This window comes from Volvox carteri, assembly GCF_000143455.1.
Source record: "Volvox carteri f. nagariensis unplaced genomic scaffold VOLCAscaffold_24, whole genome shotgun sequence".
Classification (NCBI taxonomy): Eukaryota; Viridiplantae; Chlorophyta; class Chlorophyceae; order Chlamydomonadales; family Volvocaceae; genus Volvox; species Volvox carteri.
In genome coordinates, this window is record NW_003307567.1 from 721,937 (window position 1) to 740,496 (window position 18,560).

Below are 18,560 nucleotides of genomic sequence, written 5' to 3' on the forward strand. Positions count from 1 at the left end.
CGGAAGTAAGGTAGTTGACGAGCCGAGGAGGGGCGCCCCAAGTAGGGCCGGGGAAGGCAAGGAAAGCCTGCCCGGCACCGGACAGGCAAGGGGCGAGTCCTGCAGTAAGGTAGGCAACCGTAAGACAGGGCCAGAGAAAAGGATGCGCAGAGAGAGGGGGCGCGCACCGGGTAGGCAGAAGACACAGTCGGATGAGGAGGATTCGCATAGACGAGGCGTAACAACGGCGAAGGAGGTCGCCGCTTCTGTGGAGAAGCAGAGGCTGGGTGGAGGCGAAGGTGAATGGCAAAGTAGCGACGAGCGAAGTTACCTGTGGCACGAGCCGAACTAGAGGCAACGCGGCGGAGTCTTGGGAACGAGGTAGAGAATATGAATGGTAGGTAAGAGAGTCGGCATGAGGCTGGAGGCTTACGTTTTCTGCTGTCGATGACTGCATTAGGTTATTTTCGTACTCTCTACTCGATTGCCGTGCGAGCGGCCCACCCGCCCTCCCACTAACAGCCAAATGGCTGATCGGAATTGTCTTTGAAGGGTTTGGGTACCGCGGGAGTGTGGTCGCAGACGCAATGGCCTTCCCCACAATAAGTTAGTAGTGAGTACGGATCACGCGATGACGTTTAAGCAATGTTGCTGTTGCTGTTGCTGTTGCTGTACGCACTCTCCGTACTCCGTGCGGCTGTACTGCTCTAATCGCACAGTTATGGATCTTGTTTCAGGTGAGGAACATTCGCGAGACTCTGCAGGAGCTATGCTCCCAGGAGGAGCACCGTATGGCCAGTGTGGTTGTGGCCCTGCAGGTAGGAGGGAGGAGGCAGGTGGAGGGGCTTTCCTAGACTAGGGAGGTTTTGTGTCGAACGGCGTCTTTGCAGGCTTTCCTGCCTGTTGCCCTGCTGTCGGTCTGTCTGTCCGTTTCGTTGTCTGTTCGTCTGCCTGTATGATGTGTGGGACAAGGGGGCATATCTTCACCCTGCGGCCGCTACCCGGCAGACCCTGCCTTCCCCGGTATTTCGGAGCACCCTCATCTAGTCACCCTAGCCAACTTCTCAGTGGATCGCTCAGATTCAGCACCCACCACCGGCATCCAACGGAATCTGCCGGATCAACGGCGGCTCACGTCCCCTTCCCCCCAAACACACCCACACCCGCACGCCATCCCCGCGAAGCTTGAGCCTCAAAGTCATCCCTCCGCTCCCCTCCACCACACCGCAGGAGATCTCCACTTCCACGGCAGTCCCCTTCCTGGCCCGTTACATGACTGAGATGGACTCCAGGGAGGGGGGCTCTGGACGTGTGTGGCACTGCCTGACGTCCAGGTGATGCAGGGAGGGGGAGGCGCAGGTGCTGGCTGACAGTGGGCAGCCTATACCTCTTAACATACACATACACACACGCTCTTTTGGCACGCATGCGCTATTTTTCTATCTCCCTCCTCTCGCCTTTCTGAATTCTGCTGGTCTGTTGATGATCAACCCTCTCCTCTTTCCCCCCTTACCCCCCTCCCTCCCTCCCTCCCTACCTACCCCCTCCCTTACCCCCCTCCGTCCCTCCCTCCCTACCCCTCCCTACCCCCGCACCCAAAGGCCAGTCGGCAACAACTTGGAGAAGTCAGCATTCCTGTGGTCCAGGTCCCCGCACGAGGCCCCCCTTCACTCGGGTCAGGTCCCCAGCTTCCAGTTGCTGTCGGAGGAGGACCTCCAAAGGGTGAGGGGGAGGGGAGTGGATCTAAGACCTGCGGGCCCTGCAGGTGTAACCGCCTGCCTGCACTGACCCTATCCTGACTTGTCGGACGACAACGAGGTGCACGGTATCCGTCTCTGCTCCCCTCGCCCCTTTTCCCCGCCTTCCGTCCCTCCTCCTTCCCTACCCGTAATGGAGACTGGCGGTGATTTGGTCATAGGCAGTTGTTCCTTTGTGGCCCTAGCTGCATGCAATCCCGCATCCCTGCTTTCGACCTTCCACCTGCTCCCCAACAGGTGATCCGACCACCCGAGAATCAACAGATGCAGCAGCAACAGGGTCAGGGACAGCCAGGAGGAGGGGGAGGGGGCGGGGGGGTCTCCGGGAATATCGCCTTCCGACGGAGCCCCTTCTTCGGACTATTCCGGTGGGTAGGGGTTAGGGTAGGGGTTAGGTAGGGGTTAGGGTAGGGGATAGGGTAGGGTAGGGGGTAGGGTAGAGGGTAGGGTAGGGGGTAGGGTAGGGGGTAGGTAGCGGGTAGGTAGGGGGTAGGGTAGGGTAGGGGGTAGGCGGTAGCGAATGACCCCCCGCACAGTAGCTGGATTCCTCCGTACGTTCGGGCCTTATATTCGCCGGCGTCATTCCTGTTGTTGTTTGTTTACCGCTGTCGTCGTTTCTTTTTCTGTTGCTGCCACCGTTGCCCCAGGGTGGGATATGCCAACGTGCTGCTCGTCAACGTACACCTGGCGGCGAAGGAGACTGAAGCCAGTGAGTTTTTCAGCAACACCGTACGGCAGTACGGCAACCTCCCCCCCACGCATTGTGTGTTGGGGGGGAGAATTATGAAAGGGTGTAGTCTGAGGCCCCTCCTCACAAAAAGTATCTTTAGGTGTTTGCTGCGCCTTGTACGGCACCTGTGTACGGCGGCTGAGTGCATGCCGAGCGTCATAATCTGATATACAAACTGGATCCGGCTCCGTTGCTCATTGATTAGGTGATTAGGTGATGAAGCAAGGAAGTGTCTTGGGCGCACCAGCACAACCAACCATGAGACCAGGATGGGCAACTCGAGATCATGACCTAAACCAATTTCCTCACGGCGAACCCATAAGGCCCCTCACCTGGCGTGTGTCGTATGTCGTACAGGATCCGAGTTGGAGGCCCTGCACCTGGTGGCCACCGCCATTCGGGAGCCCAACAGCCACCTCTTCCACCGCCACTGCCTGGGAGGTCTCTTTCGGAGCCGCAAGCCGCGCGGGCTGCTGGCGGTGCTGGGGGACTTCAATTGCCCCATGAGAATGTCGGGGGCGGCTGGGCCCGCCTCCGGCCAGGTAAACGAAAACAGTTGGCAGAGGTTCCTGCGCAACGGCTGGTTCGACGCGCTGATTACCGGAAATAACCCCCTCAGCGATAACCTCCATGGCGGCGCAGCGCCGCGCCCTACTTTGCATACCAACTGGCACGCCCAAGAACTAAGAGCGTTCGACGCCATTTGTTTGCCGCTGACCCACGCGGGCCTCGTGCAAGAGCGAGGGGTGTGCCGGCCGCCGGAGCCGCAGCCGCAGACGTCGGATTACCCCAACCACCTGCTATGTTGGGTGCGGTTGGATTTGGGGCCACTCCAGGAGGCGCCGGGGAAGCTGCGGCCACTGGTGACGCCGCGGCTGCAGCTCGCTGGGGAGGGGGGTGTTGCGGCGGCGGCGGGGGGAGGCGGCTGAAGGGGCGTTTGTTGCTGCCGGCGTCGGAGCAGTTGTTGTGGGACAGTGAGCGGAAGTCTTAGTGTCGCAGTTTGTGGTGTAGGGTGGCGTGCAGCGCAGTGCAGTGCGCAGCAGCAAGTGAAGGGGGGGGGAGGAGAGGGGGTATAAACAAGCAAAGAGGGAAGGAAGCGTACGTACATACGTACATACGTACGGGAGACGTACCTGAGGATCATTACGTGTCCATAGAAGTACCATATATGAGGAAAGGGGTCGCACATGGCGACATGGGCCACAACGCGAGAAGCAACGGAACGCGACACGTAACGGGTTTCTGTGATCCCTCCAGTTCGAGCCGCCGTGTGGTCAACCGTGTGTAGGTGTGTTTGAGGCGGGACGGAGTCGCTGTGCTGGGTTTGTTTGGAGTGCAGGCAATGGAGGGCCGCCTAGCACGAAGGGGGAGTGAGCTTAACACGTTGATACGTGCGGCGGTCCATCGCCCGCGGGGTGGCGCTTCGGTTGCTCACGTGCTGAGTTGCCGTGCTTTTCCTTTTGGGGGGCCTGCAAGGGAGGAGCGCCTGTGTCTTGTGGTGCTGCGGGTGATACCATCCTGTGTTGGAATGGCGGCTGTGCTCCGGGTCCTGTATGAATATGTATGTATGTATGTATTGATATAAATATGTTACAGTGCCTAAGCTTTTGTACGGACCCTTACATCACACCTGCTGTCCCTGCCTTATCGTACGGGGCGGAGGTGTGGGGCCCCGACCTTATTAACGTGAGTTTTGAACGCGCTATGACTAACCCTGTGGTCGAGGAACTGCGTGTGCATTCATGCGATTTGTGGTAGGTGCACGACATCCCGCCATGACTTGTCTCTACCGTGATAAGCTATGTCAGTGAGGCCACTGCCGTCCGATTGGGCCAACCCTGTTCTTAGGTTTCGGAGCTCCGTGGTGAGAGACCCGGCGGGACAATAATGTGCTAAAACCCTATAGCTGACCCGGGGGTGTGTTTCCCACCGGAGTCACTGCATTGAGGCATATGCCGGTCTCTGAACTTGACGGGGGCATCTCCATCTCCATCTCTTAGTAGGAAGGGAGCACGGCTGGTGCAGATCGCTCGCCCACACCGGGGCTGTATCGCCATTGCACCAGGTGCTCATGCGTTTCAGATAGTAATGAGGTTGTTGGGAACTGGAAGCTAACTAACAGGCCTAATGGCCCCGTGGCTGCGTGTCGCGAGTACCTGCAGGCTTTGTGACTGCGGAGCGGTCGAGGACGAGCTGCTGTGTATCTTTTGTGAATGCCCAGCCTTTACATGCGGCCCTTCGTCACTAGCTGTTACCTTAGTAATAACATGGTATGAGTTAAATATGAGGGGGGAATTAGCTTTCGAGGGCGCCAAATGCCGTACTATTGTGGCGGAACCCCCCTTTAGCTGTGTGGCTAGTTTTTCTTTCGGAGGTCTGGGAGACCAACAGGCACATCACGCTCAGGCGTGCCGAGCCCATCAGGCGAGCAGGAGAGAACTCTAACCATCCTCACCTGATGCCACTTAGTAAGGGCTTTTTACCGTTCATGGCCGCCCCGGACGGGCCCCGCGCTTTTGTAGGACTGTGGAGCGCGTTGGGAGCTGCTGGCTGCCGCATGCATGAAGCGAATTCATAGGGCACCTGACAAGGCCACCCTTGTACATGCACGACCTGTGAGCATTTATACTCTAGCCGGTGACGCGCGACGTGTCGAGGACTACCCGCAATAATTTGGATGGAGGATACGATGACATGACGTGTCCAATCCCGTTATCCCGTTTCTTATTGTACCGTTGAAGCAGGTATAAGGTGCACATTGGCGTTTTGCTCTGCTAACCACCTCATAAACCCGACCAACATAATCACCAAACCAAGAATGCATGATGTAATAATTGTTTGTTGCAGCTAGGAGCCGACGGCTTTGTGTCGATAATGGCGTCGATATTCTCGCGCTGGAAGCACTAATCCACTGCCCACCCATGTGCCATGACCAATCCCCTGTGTAGATTACGCCATCGCCATCTTGCTAAGCGCCACGTCATGTAATCCGCTGTGTGTACTTGAGAGCCTCATGAGAGGCCTCTCAGGCATGGAACAATATCATGACATCGCGTGTTAAAAGAACTTTGAAAGTCTGAAACGTTTGCGCGTCCAGCTGCCGAACAGGCAAAAACGGGTCCCGACGATGCCTGACAGCGTCTCTCTTCTCCGCTTTCACGTCGGAGGCACAACGCAAGGTCCAACAAGATGCGGTGGTGTGTCGAGGCAAACTATCCACCACCACAAACGAAGTAACAAGCCAGGCGGGCTCCTGCAACACTGAACCCCCACCCCACACAATTACTGAAGGGAGCTCCGGAAGGGGAGGTTTTGCTGTCGTGTGGTGCAGTTCTTCCTCCCCTTCTTCCTTCCTTCCTGCTCGCACACCCTCCTAACAGATAGATTAGGGTTTGTCATTACCACCACTTCCCCCCACGTCTCCGTGCGTACACTCCTTAACGCCCAGCTCGCCCCGCGGCTCTGCCGTCACGACAGGGGTGTGGGCTAGGTCGCCTGCCTCATATGCACATACATACAGGGGTCCAATTCCTCACTCGTACGGTTGTATTGTCTTGTAATCTGGGTCTAGCCATCTGGGTCATACCCTAAGAACGAAGAGGTCAAGATTATTTTGGGGTTGCCACAGTTTGACATGTGAAGCGAAAAGACCAGAGTGTGTGTGTGTGAGTGTTTCTGTGTCAATAATATGTAATGTGCGACACTTTACCCGCAATCCGCTACCCGGTTGCTGGAATCTGAGGATCTCCACAGAGCTGCATGCGCGTCAAACGGTTCACGCGAATAACAGCGCTCGCGGAGGCAAACGGACAGAGAACGCGCGCCAGCACCCTCGCGATGCAGCAGCAACAGTCGTGGCTGTAATGATGGCAACCCCGTGGCGGCAATTCAACAGTCGCGCATTTCCATTCCTCCTCCGTAACACAGGTCGCACAAAACCCGCGAGGCACAAAACCCGGTCAAAGTAAACATGCACAGGTCTGCAAGGATTTGCATCATTCGTTGGATATTCCCCTCCCCCATTAACACAGTGCCCTTACGTACACAACCCTGCATTCCCAGACAGAGTGCCATCAGTCCCACCCCTGACGCCAACACCCCAACGCCCCTCGCACAAACTCAGCTAGGGCTAACACATACCCCCCTTTACCCGGCCGAAGGCAATCAGCATCCTGCTCGCATGCCAGCCAGTAGGACACATCCAGTTCCTTCCCACCACCGCCACCACCACCGCAAGATTGTACAACGCACAAGCGCAACGAAGCTGCGATGGTCGTACCCGGTACGCACTAGGCCAGCGCAACTCGGTTCGAATATCGCCGAAAGTGCAGGCGGCGATATGCCGCCTATTTTACTCCTTCTTCTTGGCCGGTGGGCGATAGACGCCGACGACCATCGCGTGGTCGCGCTCGTAGGGCTCGAGGGTGACTTGCTCCTTTGGTTTGAGCTGCATTTCTTGAAGCTTCTTGACCTCGCGCGCGAAGACGGCCTCCGGCGGCGCCGTCGAGTCGATGCAGCTCGCTTTGATGGAGATGACGAAGTTGCCACCGTTTTTCAGAAAGTACTGAGCGTTGTGGCCCACAATGCGTGCCTGGTCTGGCTGGGCAACGTCCGCGAAAATCACATCGACCATCGGCACGAGCATCCGGTACTTTTGCGGGTGGCGTGCATCCTCGATGATCGGGATAACGTTGGGACGTTGCTTTGCCATATTGACCAAGTCTCGGCCGCTGCGGTGCGAAAACTCGACTGCGTAAACCGCGCCTTCAGGGCCGACAAGGTCCGAGCAATGCGAGACGCTAGTGCCGGAAGCCGCACCCAAATATAGAAGCTTGCTGCCAGGCTTGACATAAATGTTGTCAACGCCGGCAAGGATGGATGCAGCCAGCTTTGAGCGGAACGGGTTCCAAACGCGATACTCAATCTTGTCGCCCTCGTCCTCAACTGCAATCCGCTTCTCGCCATAAACACTAACACCAGGGACAAGGTTTTTGGTTACAAGGGCATCCTCCTTGCCGCGAGCAATGAAGACGCCATCGTGTCGGTGAGCCTCGATGACAGCCTTCGAGCCGCCCTTCATGCCACCGCGGCCACCTCCACGACCTCCACCACGACCACCTCGCTTCGCAACGCCACCGCGCGCCCCAAAGCCACCACCGCGACCACCACCTCGGCCACCACGGCCGCCGCCAGGGGCGCCGCCGCGACCTCCACCGCGGCCACCGCCGCGGCCACCTCCACGGCCGAAACCACCACCACGGCCGCCGCGGTCGCCAAAGCCCATGGTGTCAATGAAAGAACAAGTAAAGAGTGTTTTAAAGTTGCGTTTATACCAAGCTCAATTGCTATCCGATATATCACACGTAAACAAGAAAATTTACAACAAGAACAAAAGGAAATCTGCCAAGTAATTGACACTGCCAAAGTAAAATGGGAATTCTCAGCATACGGCGTACGGCAGCTTCGTTAGTGCGAGTGGAGAGGGCTTGCCATTTTCATAAGGATTGCCTTAATTTGACGATAATTGTATAAGACGTTGTCAGATGGTACAGCTTGGAAACTGCCTACGCCACAAAGCAACGCGCTAACGACTCCCTTCCGAGTGCAAAGGCAGCGCAACCAACAAATGCTTTGTACAAACTGGGAGCTCCTAAGACAAAAACGTGACCAATACTGGTTACCCACGTTGTTGATGAATTTCGGTCGGCAGCAGTTGTGCCCGGCGTGGGAGGAGTGTCAATCAAAGAACTTGAGGCAATCGCGACAGGCCCAGGCTGTAAGATAATTACACTGCATGAGATGCAACTCTGGCTAGCTTGGATGTATGCGGGACGTTCACTTTCCTCTGTCAACCTTCTCCCGCTACCCGCTCGACACAGTTTTGACCTCCCGGCGTAGAGTATGTAAACCGCGAGGGGTTTCCTTCCGTTCTCACTCTCATAACGGCCCCCCAACCATGCTTCTGCAACCGAGTCTGAAACGCGTCCATCCAGGAGCTGCATGAAGCTGCATGGAGGAAATCAGGCTGCCTGAGAAGGATATCCAATAATTGCGATGACACTGCACTGTCGTACAAAGCGGTGATCCTGGGCTTGCTGTTAGATCACCTCCGTAGCCATTGGAGGGTTTGGGCTCCTCCCTATTAAGGAGCGCGTCTGCGCTCGTCATGCCTGTTTGGCAATTTAAGGGATACTCGATATGTGTGGGACGTTAAGACACTTCTCCACTTTGGACGCAAATTCTTCTCGCGACCATGTGTCATGTTCACCTGGCGGCCTATGTTCACCCGCTTTGATTGCTTACTGTTAGGGGAGACATGCGCCAGGGCACTTAGGTTTACAATCCTTGGAAGGCCAGTATCGGGAGATTACCCGGCGTTGACACGCCTCGATACAGCGTTGACCTGCCGACCTCAACCTGTTCTTGTAGATACACAACATTTAGCCCCAGGAGCGTTGTGGCGTTATCACATCCCGCTTTGGGAAAACCCCTTGTAATTGGACGGGCAAGGTGATCCGTCGGAAGGGGGAACTTTCAGGACATCCGAAATGCGCGTGGATTTCATACTGCGAGGGTTGCGGTGCGCTGCTTTGTTGCTTTGCCGACGGTGTAGAATCTTTTTGTGCCCTCATCGGTTTGCAGAACCTTACTTAGGTCCAACACATCCCATGTACAAATCAGCTCCGTACAGTTGTTGTACGTGGACACGTCCCCGCTTCATTACAGTCGGGAGGGTGGCAGTGTTCCGCATATCACAGCATACCAACCGCATGGCGCCCTAATTGGCTATCGCGGCGCAGATCGCTATGAATGAATGAGGGGGACCACGGTATGCGTCAGCCGGAGGAAGCAAATGGAAACGTATTGTTCAGAGGTTGGGTTTAAAAATTGTTCAAGTGGTGGTTAACTTCCTTCTCGTCTAACTGTTAGAACTGCGTCATTACTGTTGGGGCTCCATCCTTGCAATACCTTGATGTCAAACACGAGGAGTGCATTGCGGAGGTGATTTATGTCGTACTTTCCTCAGACAACCTGGCCAGTATTATATTGGACTTTCGTAGGACATTGTCGTGCATGTGGCGTCTTCGATGGGACAATGAGCATAAGGAAGCCCTTTGGAAGCTCCAGCGCTTGATGGCTTTCCTGCTTTTCCTAGGCATAGAGCGCAGTGTCAGAGAGGGAACCCTGCTGTGAAGTGCCCGTATGGCATGCGCATGGTTAGTGGGGATTGAAGACATCACTTTTGGAACCGTTGCTCTGGGCCTTCGCGAGGCCTTGCAGCACAAAATGATATTGCAGAACCCTGTTACCCCGTACCATATGTGGCTGAGCAATCCGCCACTCGCTGTTCGAAGGTGTGTGCGGGCGGGTGTGGGAGGGTGTCTGCCTTGCGGATATTGCAGCCTGGGACTACCCACCGAAAAAATGTGCACGCTAACTGCTCTTTCCTACCAATCAACCATGCGAACAAATTTGTGTTTCAGTCACCGGCTACTGATGACGATGGATGATCTGTTACGGTTCCGTCCTTTTTTTTGCATTGGAGCATACTAGCTGAGGCGTTATGACCTGTGAATATGTGCGGCCTGGCCGAATTCTAGTTGAGTCAGTGCTGTGCAGGAGGCGTTCCTTGGAGCGTTCCACTCGACCTGTTCGGGTCCGCTGTAAGCACCGCAAACTGCACAGCGCGTGGCCATACTCGGGGTGCCCATTCCGCCTCGCGTGCCATCCCGACGTTTGCTGTACATGCAGCGTACGATACACCCGATGCACTAAACATTTCCTTTCCCTTCCGCTCCTCAACTTTCCAACGCTTACACGAAATGCCTTACAACACCCAAGCCTTCCTCACTTTATACCGACCAACTAAACCTTCGCCCCACAAGTCCCCACCATCGGACAGGAACCACACTTCTGCTCATCCTTCACAGCACACGGGGAGTCCGTAATGGACTCACCAGTTCCCTAAAGAGCTTCCGTTTCCCTTCCCCTTCCTCCTCTTTCCTAGACACGGCTCCAACGGATGCAAAACAGAGCATAGCTCCCCTGCAGCCATGCAAGATCCCGGTGACCACCACCATCACCAGCTTGGGATCCTCGGGAAAATTGAGAACCCGAATCACACTCAGCACATCTCGTTTCTCTGGCTCCCCTCCCCCCCCCCTTCCCCCCCCCGCCCTCCAAAAGGCCATCCAGTCAATAACAGTCACGCTCGGAGTCACCAGGAACGACAATGGGACCATGACCTGTTGTATGTCATTCTGCAATCAGGTCCGATCCGATTCCCCCAAGCTTTACCCACCCATTACCCACACACCGCAAGCCACGGAACAGCGTGGTAGCGGTTGCGCAGCTCCCAGGGCCCTTGTGGACGAACACCTCTAGCTGCGCACATGCAGAGCTAATCACTGAATTACGCTCTGTGTGTCCCTCACCCGCTTGGCGCAGTCCACCTCCGCTTTCCATTGCTTAGCTTTGCGGTTGGGCGGGTGGCTGGGGTGTAATACGGAAAGGAAACCAGCGCTCCACCGCCACTTCACAATCGCGAACAGGGTTTGATCTGAGAAGCACGTAGTTCAACACAGCACGCACAGCTCCGTGCAGCGACGATTCACCACAACGACGATAACAAGGCGAGTGCCCATGCCGTCCTCTCCTGTCCCCACCGAAACGCCCTCCCCTCCAGCACAACACGACACACGGCACGGCACAGAGCATCATCATGGCACATCATGCCAAAGCAGGTCAGCCGTTGCTGCTGCTGCTGTTCCTCTTTCATCTTGTTGTCGTGCGACTTGTTCTTATTTTGATGTTCATGTTTAGTCATTCCGCTTATGGTTATATTATATAACGGCAAGTCACGGGACGATGATGATGACACTGATGGTGGTGGTGGTAATGGTGGTCTTCACTGCATGCCCAGCCGCAAAGTCACCGCCCGCCGGTGAGCCTCCAACCCCTCCACCTCAGCCATCTTGGCGACGCTGGGCCCGAGGTTCGCAAGACCCTCGTACGACAAGTTCTACAGAGGCAGAGAGAGGTTGGGGTTCAAGTAGGGTGGACGGGTGCTGAGGAAGGGACGGGGACAAACGGGGGCGTTGGCATCCGGAGCGATGGTCCCCGCACCCCGCGGACAAAAAATAATAAAAAAATATTCCCTTGCAGCATCAAGCAGCCGCGATCTTAAACCAAATTATTTTGACGCTTATTATAAAAATAAGGTTAAGAGAAACGCCAGATTACGTCGATGCCAGAACGGTATACCAAGGTTATAATATATATGCGCTTGGGTGGGGCCGCGGAGAGAAGAGGCAGCAGCGCCTTGTGAGATGGTGACTGGTTGACTTCTTGTGCACAAAAGGAGAGGAAGGCGTGTTGCGTGCTCCGCCCACCCTAACCCCCCCCCTCACCTGCACCGTCATCTTCTTCTGGAACGAGTCCAACGACACACCGCTGTACATGCGCGCGTATCCGTACGTCGGCAGCACGTGGTTGGTTCCGGAGGCGTAGTCACCCACGGACTCTGGCGTCCAGCGGCCCAGGAAAACCGAGCCTGCATTATCCAGTCCCGGCAGCCAGTCCTCCGCGTCCTCCACATTCACAATGAGGTGCTCCGGGGCGTACATGTTGGAGAACCGAATGGCCTCGTCCCGGGAACATACCTGGAGGAACGGGAGTGGACCGGGGTCGGGGAGAGCACCGGTGTGTATGCTGTATGCGTGCGAATAATGTGTGTATGGGGGGTTGTACAATGCGAGAAGATGCAGAGGGTCGACTGCTGACGTGTCCAAAAAGGGGGAGGGTATGAAGGTAAGGACGGACGAAGGACCGAAATGTCCGGGGGGGGGGGGAAAGGGGAGTCCTCCCAGTCCCCGAATCCCCGAGCCCCGAATCCCTCCCCCCAGAACCCCCGGGGCTCCCTCCCTCCTCACCGTTACGGCATAGCTGTGGCTGAGGGCCTTACGTGCCGTATCGTTACGTGGCAGGGCGGAGCACTGGCGGTCCACCTCGGCAGCCACAGCCGCCAGGTCCACTCCGGGGAGGGCCACCAGCACCACCTGCGCGAGCAGGACACGGTCACGACAAGGTTGTGTGGTCATCAAGAGCAACCAAGCACTGCCTTCCCCCTCCTCTCCCCCTTCCCCCCTCCACACCCACCCACTCCGCTACCTCAAAAACCCGACCCCGCTTCCTGCGCTCCTTCAAACCTTCCCCCGGTCCAAACCAAGCCATGAAGTCAGCGGAATACCTCTTCCTACCTTCCTCCACCAATCACGACACCCCACTCTTCACCAGCTTGAAGCAGCACAACCCCCAGAACTCAGGTCCGCACCTGGCTGTCCGGTCCATGCTCCGCCTGCGACAGCAGGTCAGCTGCCACATGAGCGGGGGAGGCCCCGGAGTCCGCGATCACCAGGACCTCGGAGGGGCCCGCGGGCATGTCGATGGAAACCATGGCCTCCGAGTTCTGATGGTTGTGTTCCGGAGTTATGCACCGGGGTGGGGGGGAAGGGAGAAGGGAGGAGGGAAGGAGGAGGGACATGGCTGATGAGGTTGCGACGGTCTTGCAAGGGGGGAAGGGTCGAGGGCGGGCAATCCACGGGTATGTCCCAAAAGACGCTCCTCCCTCCCTCCCATCCGTCCCACCTGCAGCAGCATCTTCGCGGCGGTGACGTACTGGTTGCCGGGGCCCAGGATCTTGTCCACTTTGGGACATGAGGCAGTGCCCCAGGCCATGGCGGCTACAGCCTGATTGCGGCGGGGCCAGGGAGGGGCCAGGGGAATTACATACAAAAAGGGAGAGGGAGGAAAGGAAATCATATGGTAATGCAAGCAGCAATGGCCACAACTACCGAGGTGTCCAAAGCCCCGGCAAACTGCTGTTGGGGGGGCTGCCATTAGTGCCCATAGCTGGGGACTCTACTGAGACGTCAACGGCCCAGAGAGGTTTAGGGACCTGGAAAGGAGACGGAAAGGAAGACTGCGGAAGACTGTTGGATTAAAAGGAGCACAAGGGGTAACCTATCAGGGCGGGGGTTACACAGGGGCACCCGACCACCGGGGAGGGCAGTGGCAGCGGGCCGGAGGGCGGCGGTGGCAGCGGGCCGTTATGAGAGGTGTTGATGGCTGAAGAGCGAGGGGCGCGGAACACAGAACTCGGCAGACATTGGCTGGATTGAGGTGCTGAGGTCACAGTGTGGAGGAGGAGGACGACGTCAACTGGAGGAGGGAGCCGAAAAACAACCTTTCCGTACAGCACTGTACGGTACAGTACATTACCTAGCTTGCTGTACCATACCTGCGCTCCGCCCGCTTTCAGGATGTGGGTCACGCCCGCCTTCTTGGCGCAGTACAGCACCTGCCGGATAGCCGGGACCGCCGGGTCGTGTGAGTGTGGCGAGCGGGTGGGGGGAGGTCACGCAAATTGTGGAAAAAAGATAATTACCGGTTAATTTGGGGAGATGAAAATGGGAAAGGAGAGCGGCGCAAAGGCCGCATAATACGTCGCCCCATTAGGTAGGGCCGCCCGCGGGGGGGCTGTTGGAGCAGTGGAGAATGTACGTAGGCAGGGGAGGGGAGGGACGTGCCTTACTAGCCAATTTCCTCTGTTTGAAGTTGCTTAGTAACTCCAACCAAATACTAGCCAAGCACACAAGCACACGCGCCCGTAGGCACACACCTTCTTGCATTCCCTCTCTTTCCCAAACCATCGGGGTACGCCACCGCCACCATCACCGCCACCGCCACCACCACCACCACAAACACTACCATTAATATCGATACCATTGTAACGACGTACCACCACCCCATCATCCCGGTGCAAGAGCACCCAAACTCGACCAAGTCTCACGGCCAAACAAGAAACAAGCTCTCCTCCCCTTTTCTATCCCTCTATACGCACACAAGCACAACGACGTCATCTCCAATGGCGCCCTAACCACGGCTCCGGGTCCCCCCCTTTTTATCTTGTGCGTTTCATTTCCCCTTCCTTTCCGCTATCCTAGGTCCTTTACCTCCCCATTTGTCCCTTATTACTGTGCTCACGTCCGCGCCGCCGATTCTCCTCACCTAACACCCCCCCCTTTACCCAACCTGGCTCCCGCACTTTCCCGAGTCCTGCCAGAGATCCACACTCTTGAACTGGCGGCCTGGTTCCTAACTCCTGTTTCCCCCCCTTTTGCTCACCTACCAACCCAACTAAAAGCCCCTGCCGTGGCGCGGTGCTGCGCCAAACAATGTGGCATTTCGACATATTGAGATTGAGAAGGCGCTTACACGGCGTCAAGGCCTATGAGGCAGGCCTGCTGGTACGTATGCGATTGAGGCCCGTGCGAGTGGTTTGGGTTCCAGGTTGGCGGAACCACGGGCTTCTCTGTCGAATCCATGATTCGACCAAGCTCACCTCCGGGGTGATGGTGCCGTCCGGCCGTGGCGGGGTGGCCAGCACAATCGTCCCGCAACCGGCCAACGCCGCCGGCACTGACAACATGAGTGCGGAGCTGGGCAGTACAGCAGTGCCACCGGGCACATACACACCCACTGAGTTGATGGGCCGGGTCACCCGCCTGCCAGAAGTCAGTGGGCCAAACGGGGTTCCGGGGGTGGGTTTTGCTTTGATTGATGGGGGAGGCGTGTGTGCCGTCTGTTGGTTCCGGACACGAGCCGCAGGCAGGGTTGGAATATCTCCCTGCGGTGGAATGCGCTGGTGTCCACAGCGTGCCGATGCCCACCTCACTGCCTTCACAAGAATAGCAGACAGGGGGTGACAGCCGGGGGGCCCTAGCCACTTCTGTCTGGTCGGAAAAGGGACAGCTCTTCTCCAGGTCTGCGGTATGCTGTGCGTACAACAGCCCAGTTCTGTGACAAAGTCCGCGCAGTCCAAGCCCTCAGGAAACTTGACATCCCTTGCAGCTCAAATCCGCCTCCCAAGCAAGCTGCTCTCCTCAGCAAGGGACTGCCGTGAGTTTGTGGCTTTGCGGAGGTGCGCTCACCTGCAGCGGACTCCAGGCATCGTCTCCACCTCCATGGCCGGTGTTTGCTGCGCCTGATGGAATGCCCTAATATTGTTGTAGGCAACGTCGAAGGCGGCCGTCACCTCAGCCGGGAGTACAGGGTCGGGAAGCTCCTGCTTGGAATGGAATCAGCGACTGGGTTTTGCTACCATGGGACAATGCTAGCGGGCTTGGGCGCTTCAACTGATATTAAAACAAGAATGCTAGCATTAAAAAAAGATCGCTAAGATTGTTTCTACGTGCCACAAGGCAGCTAACCGTCCTTCAATGTTCGATATCTACACACGTCCTTGCCTTACCTCAATCCGCACGCATACTGTATCAAGCTGAACGCGATCAAACTTCGCTGTGTATTCCCGAACGGCATCGTCACCGTTTGTGCGGACATTTTCAACGATTGGGGCCACCTGACATAGAGGACGACGAGCAGATAAATTACAACGAAGTGGCAATATGCTCTCATTGTTCTATTGCATCGGCAAAACACATAGCTTATGAAAACGCCACTACGCAAGCCGCCGACAGACATATACCGTGTTGAGTATGGACGTGAAGTCAACCCGAGGCCTTGCTAACACTTGCTTCATCTCCACAGGAGAAAGCTGACTGTACTGATATGTGCGCAGCGTTGTGGGCGCTTCCATGCTGGCCACAGCCTCAACTCGGAATCGCAGCTGCCGGAGGCCGTTTTGGCGCAGAGGGCAAAGGCAAAACTTCCTCACAAGAAGGTTCGCTGGGTAAGGTATGACGGACTGACTTGTAGCCAGTGTCTTGCCACTTGAGATAATAGTCGCCATTAGCGCGCTAAGCGCAGCGCGGACCTAATAACTCGTCGCACAGAGCTATCGGTACAGCTACAATAAATGGAAGAGCTTGATACCGCAAATTGCAGCGTCGGGTCATGCACCCAGAAAGGCAGCTCCGAATCACCTTTGTACGAACCACAAGCAAACCAGGCATACTGTATCATTAAGATTGGACCATGCCCTGTGTGGACAATGGCACACACAACGTGCACATCCCCAATGCAGAATACATTCAACTTAAGGATCACTCTCAAAACACACAGCCACCAAGTACCCGGAGCAGCATGACCTGTTGGTCGCGCGCATAATGTTCGTCCACAGCATGAAGCGAGGCAGTGACAGCTCCTACAGAAAACAGGACAAGTTTCCTTACTAAACCCGTACGAGCAAGCACCTAGTCTTGATGGCCAAGGCACCTGACGAAGCTTGGGACAAGCACCACACCTGGCAACACTGCGGTACTGCACGCCAAGCATGCAACCCGTTCGTCATAAAGTCACGTCCTTGGCAATTGCAATGGCACATCCCCCTGCCAACCAACTGGCCCCATTCACGCATCCCGCCGCTAAAAACATGCAACAGACGCATGCGCACGTGCTCTCTGAGCCCGATGAGATGCGCAGCTTTTGCGACGCTCACACATGCCAAAAAAGCAGTTCATTAGTTCCTCCTAACACAGCGTGCAGACTGCGGTGGCGAGTAGCATCCCGCCTTCCATCCTGCACACTCTGTGTCCGGCAACGTAAACTCGTAATGATGGTCCAAGACTGTTTGTGCGGGGCCAAGAGCCCATTCGCTTGCACCTATCATCTCCAATTGGGGTCCCAACCGTATGCACCTCAGCTCCCTGCGGCCGTCAGCGGCGCTAGACGTCCTGTGGTCAGGGACAGTTGTACGGCAGTCTTTCAGCAACACTGCTATACACGTTAGGTCATAAGAAGTTCCACCCAGTTCCGTCAGCATCCGCTCTTTTGCATGAATAACAACGACGATCAACAACCGCCTAATTGCAAAACCGCCCTCAGCAACAGGGGTGGGCCAACTCCACCAGAGCATTGAACACCCACCGTCTGAGCGGTGCTTGACCGCTTTGCCTCTGCTTTGGCGCTCGCGGAATTCCTCTCTACCGAGCCGGGCATAGGAGATGCCCGGAACTTAGGGATATGTGACTCCAGGCGCGCCTTCTCTTCTTTCTTTATGCGGCAAAATCATAGGGACAAAAATATTCGTGTCAGCATAAAGGTCGGGTCTACATTCATGAAGAGCCATTACCGCCCGACCCAAGGGACATTCCCATCAACCACGAATCCACGAATTACACCTGCCACGTCGCAGCAAGGACGAAGGGCATACCATCGCGAAGACTTCCCTGTCCATAGCCCCTGGCAGTTAAGCACTAAGCAGTCATGACAACCGGGAGCTTGCGGAGTCCCCACCAACCTTTTTGGCTAGCTCCTCCTGCGCCTTTTGGTGACGCTCCGCTGAAGCGAGACGAAATGGTTCCGGTGTCGTGCCAACGACTTTCGTGTTGCCCTGCATCACGCTGGGAGACAGCGCGGTGCCCGTAGTGGCACTGAGTTCTCGGGCCGCGCTCTTTGGAGGGGCCGAGTTTGGTGCTCTCGCACGGCTGGGCTGAGAGATTGCATCACCCTGCGTTCACCATGAAGCGCACACGGAACCTTGCAATGTACTTATGGCATTTCAGGTGCAGCTCGCAGGCCTGTGCCCTTCACCCGCTACACCGGGATTCTCTGGGATATGCTGATATTGCCAAATCCGAAAGCAGTTTGTAGTAGCGCACACAGAGCATGCAAAGAGCAGCACATCCCAGGGCATACCTGCAGGCTCTGGCTTGCTCTAAAGTCCACCTCCTTTGCAGCCTTCGACTTTCCCGAACTCCACGCCTACAATAGGAGTAGATAAAGTCCACATTTGCAGCACAGTGGCTGGCCTGTCAATCTACACAGCAAAATCCCTGCCGCTTCGTCCGACACACCCGATAGGAAGAAGATACAACAAACCTAAGCATCAAGACAAGTCGTGCGTCGAGTGCTTTGATTTGTCAACCCCCCTGTCCTTATGCGTTCCTGAGCCTACCAGAAACGCTGCCGTGGGGCGCAACAAATTGCTGCGGATGTTGTCGAAAACGGGCTTCTTCGGCTCCTTCTTCTCCTCCGGAGATGTCGTCGGCCGCGGCGCCAGATAGTGAATACGTCGTAGTGGCTTGTTAGTGCTCGCAAATGTAACGGGAGGGGGCGAAGAAGAGGACGGAACA

The 18,560-nt window shown here is 56.4% G+C and overlaps 3 protein-coding genes across 3 annotated transcripts in view; 1 reads left to right on the plus strand and 2 right to left on the minus strand.

Moving 5' to 3' along the window:
• VOLCADRAFT_92096 (uncharacterized protein) overlaps window positions 1–3,395 on the plus strand; it is a gene marked incomplete at both ends in the record, with an annotated part of 6,995 nt that extends 3,600 nt beyond the window's left edge. The window contains 6 exons of the mRNA XM_002951471.1: window positions 699–797; window positions 1,210–1,313; window positions 1,581–1,701; window positions 1,974–2,104; window positions 2,384–2,445; window positions 2,824–3,395. Of these exons, the coding sequence (XP_002951517.1) occupies window positions 699–797; window positions 1,210–1,313; window positions 1,581–1,701; window positions 1,974–2,104; window positions 2,384–2,445; window positions 2,824–3,395 (1,089 nt within the window). The remainder of the gene's footprint in view (window positions 1–698; window positions 798–1,209; window positions 1,314–1,580; window positions 1,702–1,973; window positions 2,105–2,383; window positions 2,446–2,823) is intronic.
• A 1,658-nt stretch (window positions 3,396–5,053) lies between these two features.
• VOLCADRAFT_109131 (uncharacterized protein) lies at window positions 5,054–7,854 on the minus strand. Its single transcript, XM_002951556.1, has one exon. It carries the CDS (start codon window positions 7,748–7,750, stop codon window positions 6,818–6,820), a length of 933 nt encoding a protein of 310 aa, XP_002951602.1. The 5' UTR covers window positions 7,751–7,854; the 3' UTR covers window positions 5,054–6,817.
• A 3,520-nt stretch (window positions 7,855–11,374) lies between these two features.
• Window positions 11,375–16,123, minus strand: VOLCADRAFT_81513 (uncharacterized protein; the record flags this gene model as incomplete). The annotated part of the gene is made up of 10 exons (XM_002951557.1): window positions 11,375–11,488; window positions 11,877–12,128; window positions 12,405–12,524; window positions 12,800–12,934; window positions 13,114–13,215; window positions 13,766–13,825; window positions 14,870–15,032; window positions 15,459–15,592; window positions 15,779–15,886; window positions 16,013–16,123. The coding sequence occupies 10 exons, from the start codon at window positions 16,121–16,123 to the stop codon at window positions 11,375–11,377; spliced, it is 1,299 nt and encodes a 432-aa protein (XP_002951603.1).
• Window positions 16,124–18,560: the final 2,437 nt, after the last annotated feature.

Coding starts and splice junctions, on each gene's coding strand:
- VOLCADRAFT_109131 (XM_002951556.1), bottom strand. CDS start 7,750: ATGGGCTTTGGCGACCGCGGCGGCCGTGGTGGTGGTTTCGGCCGTGGA.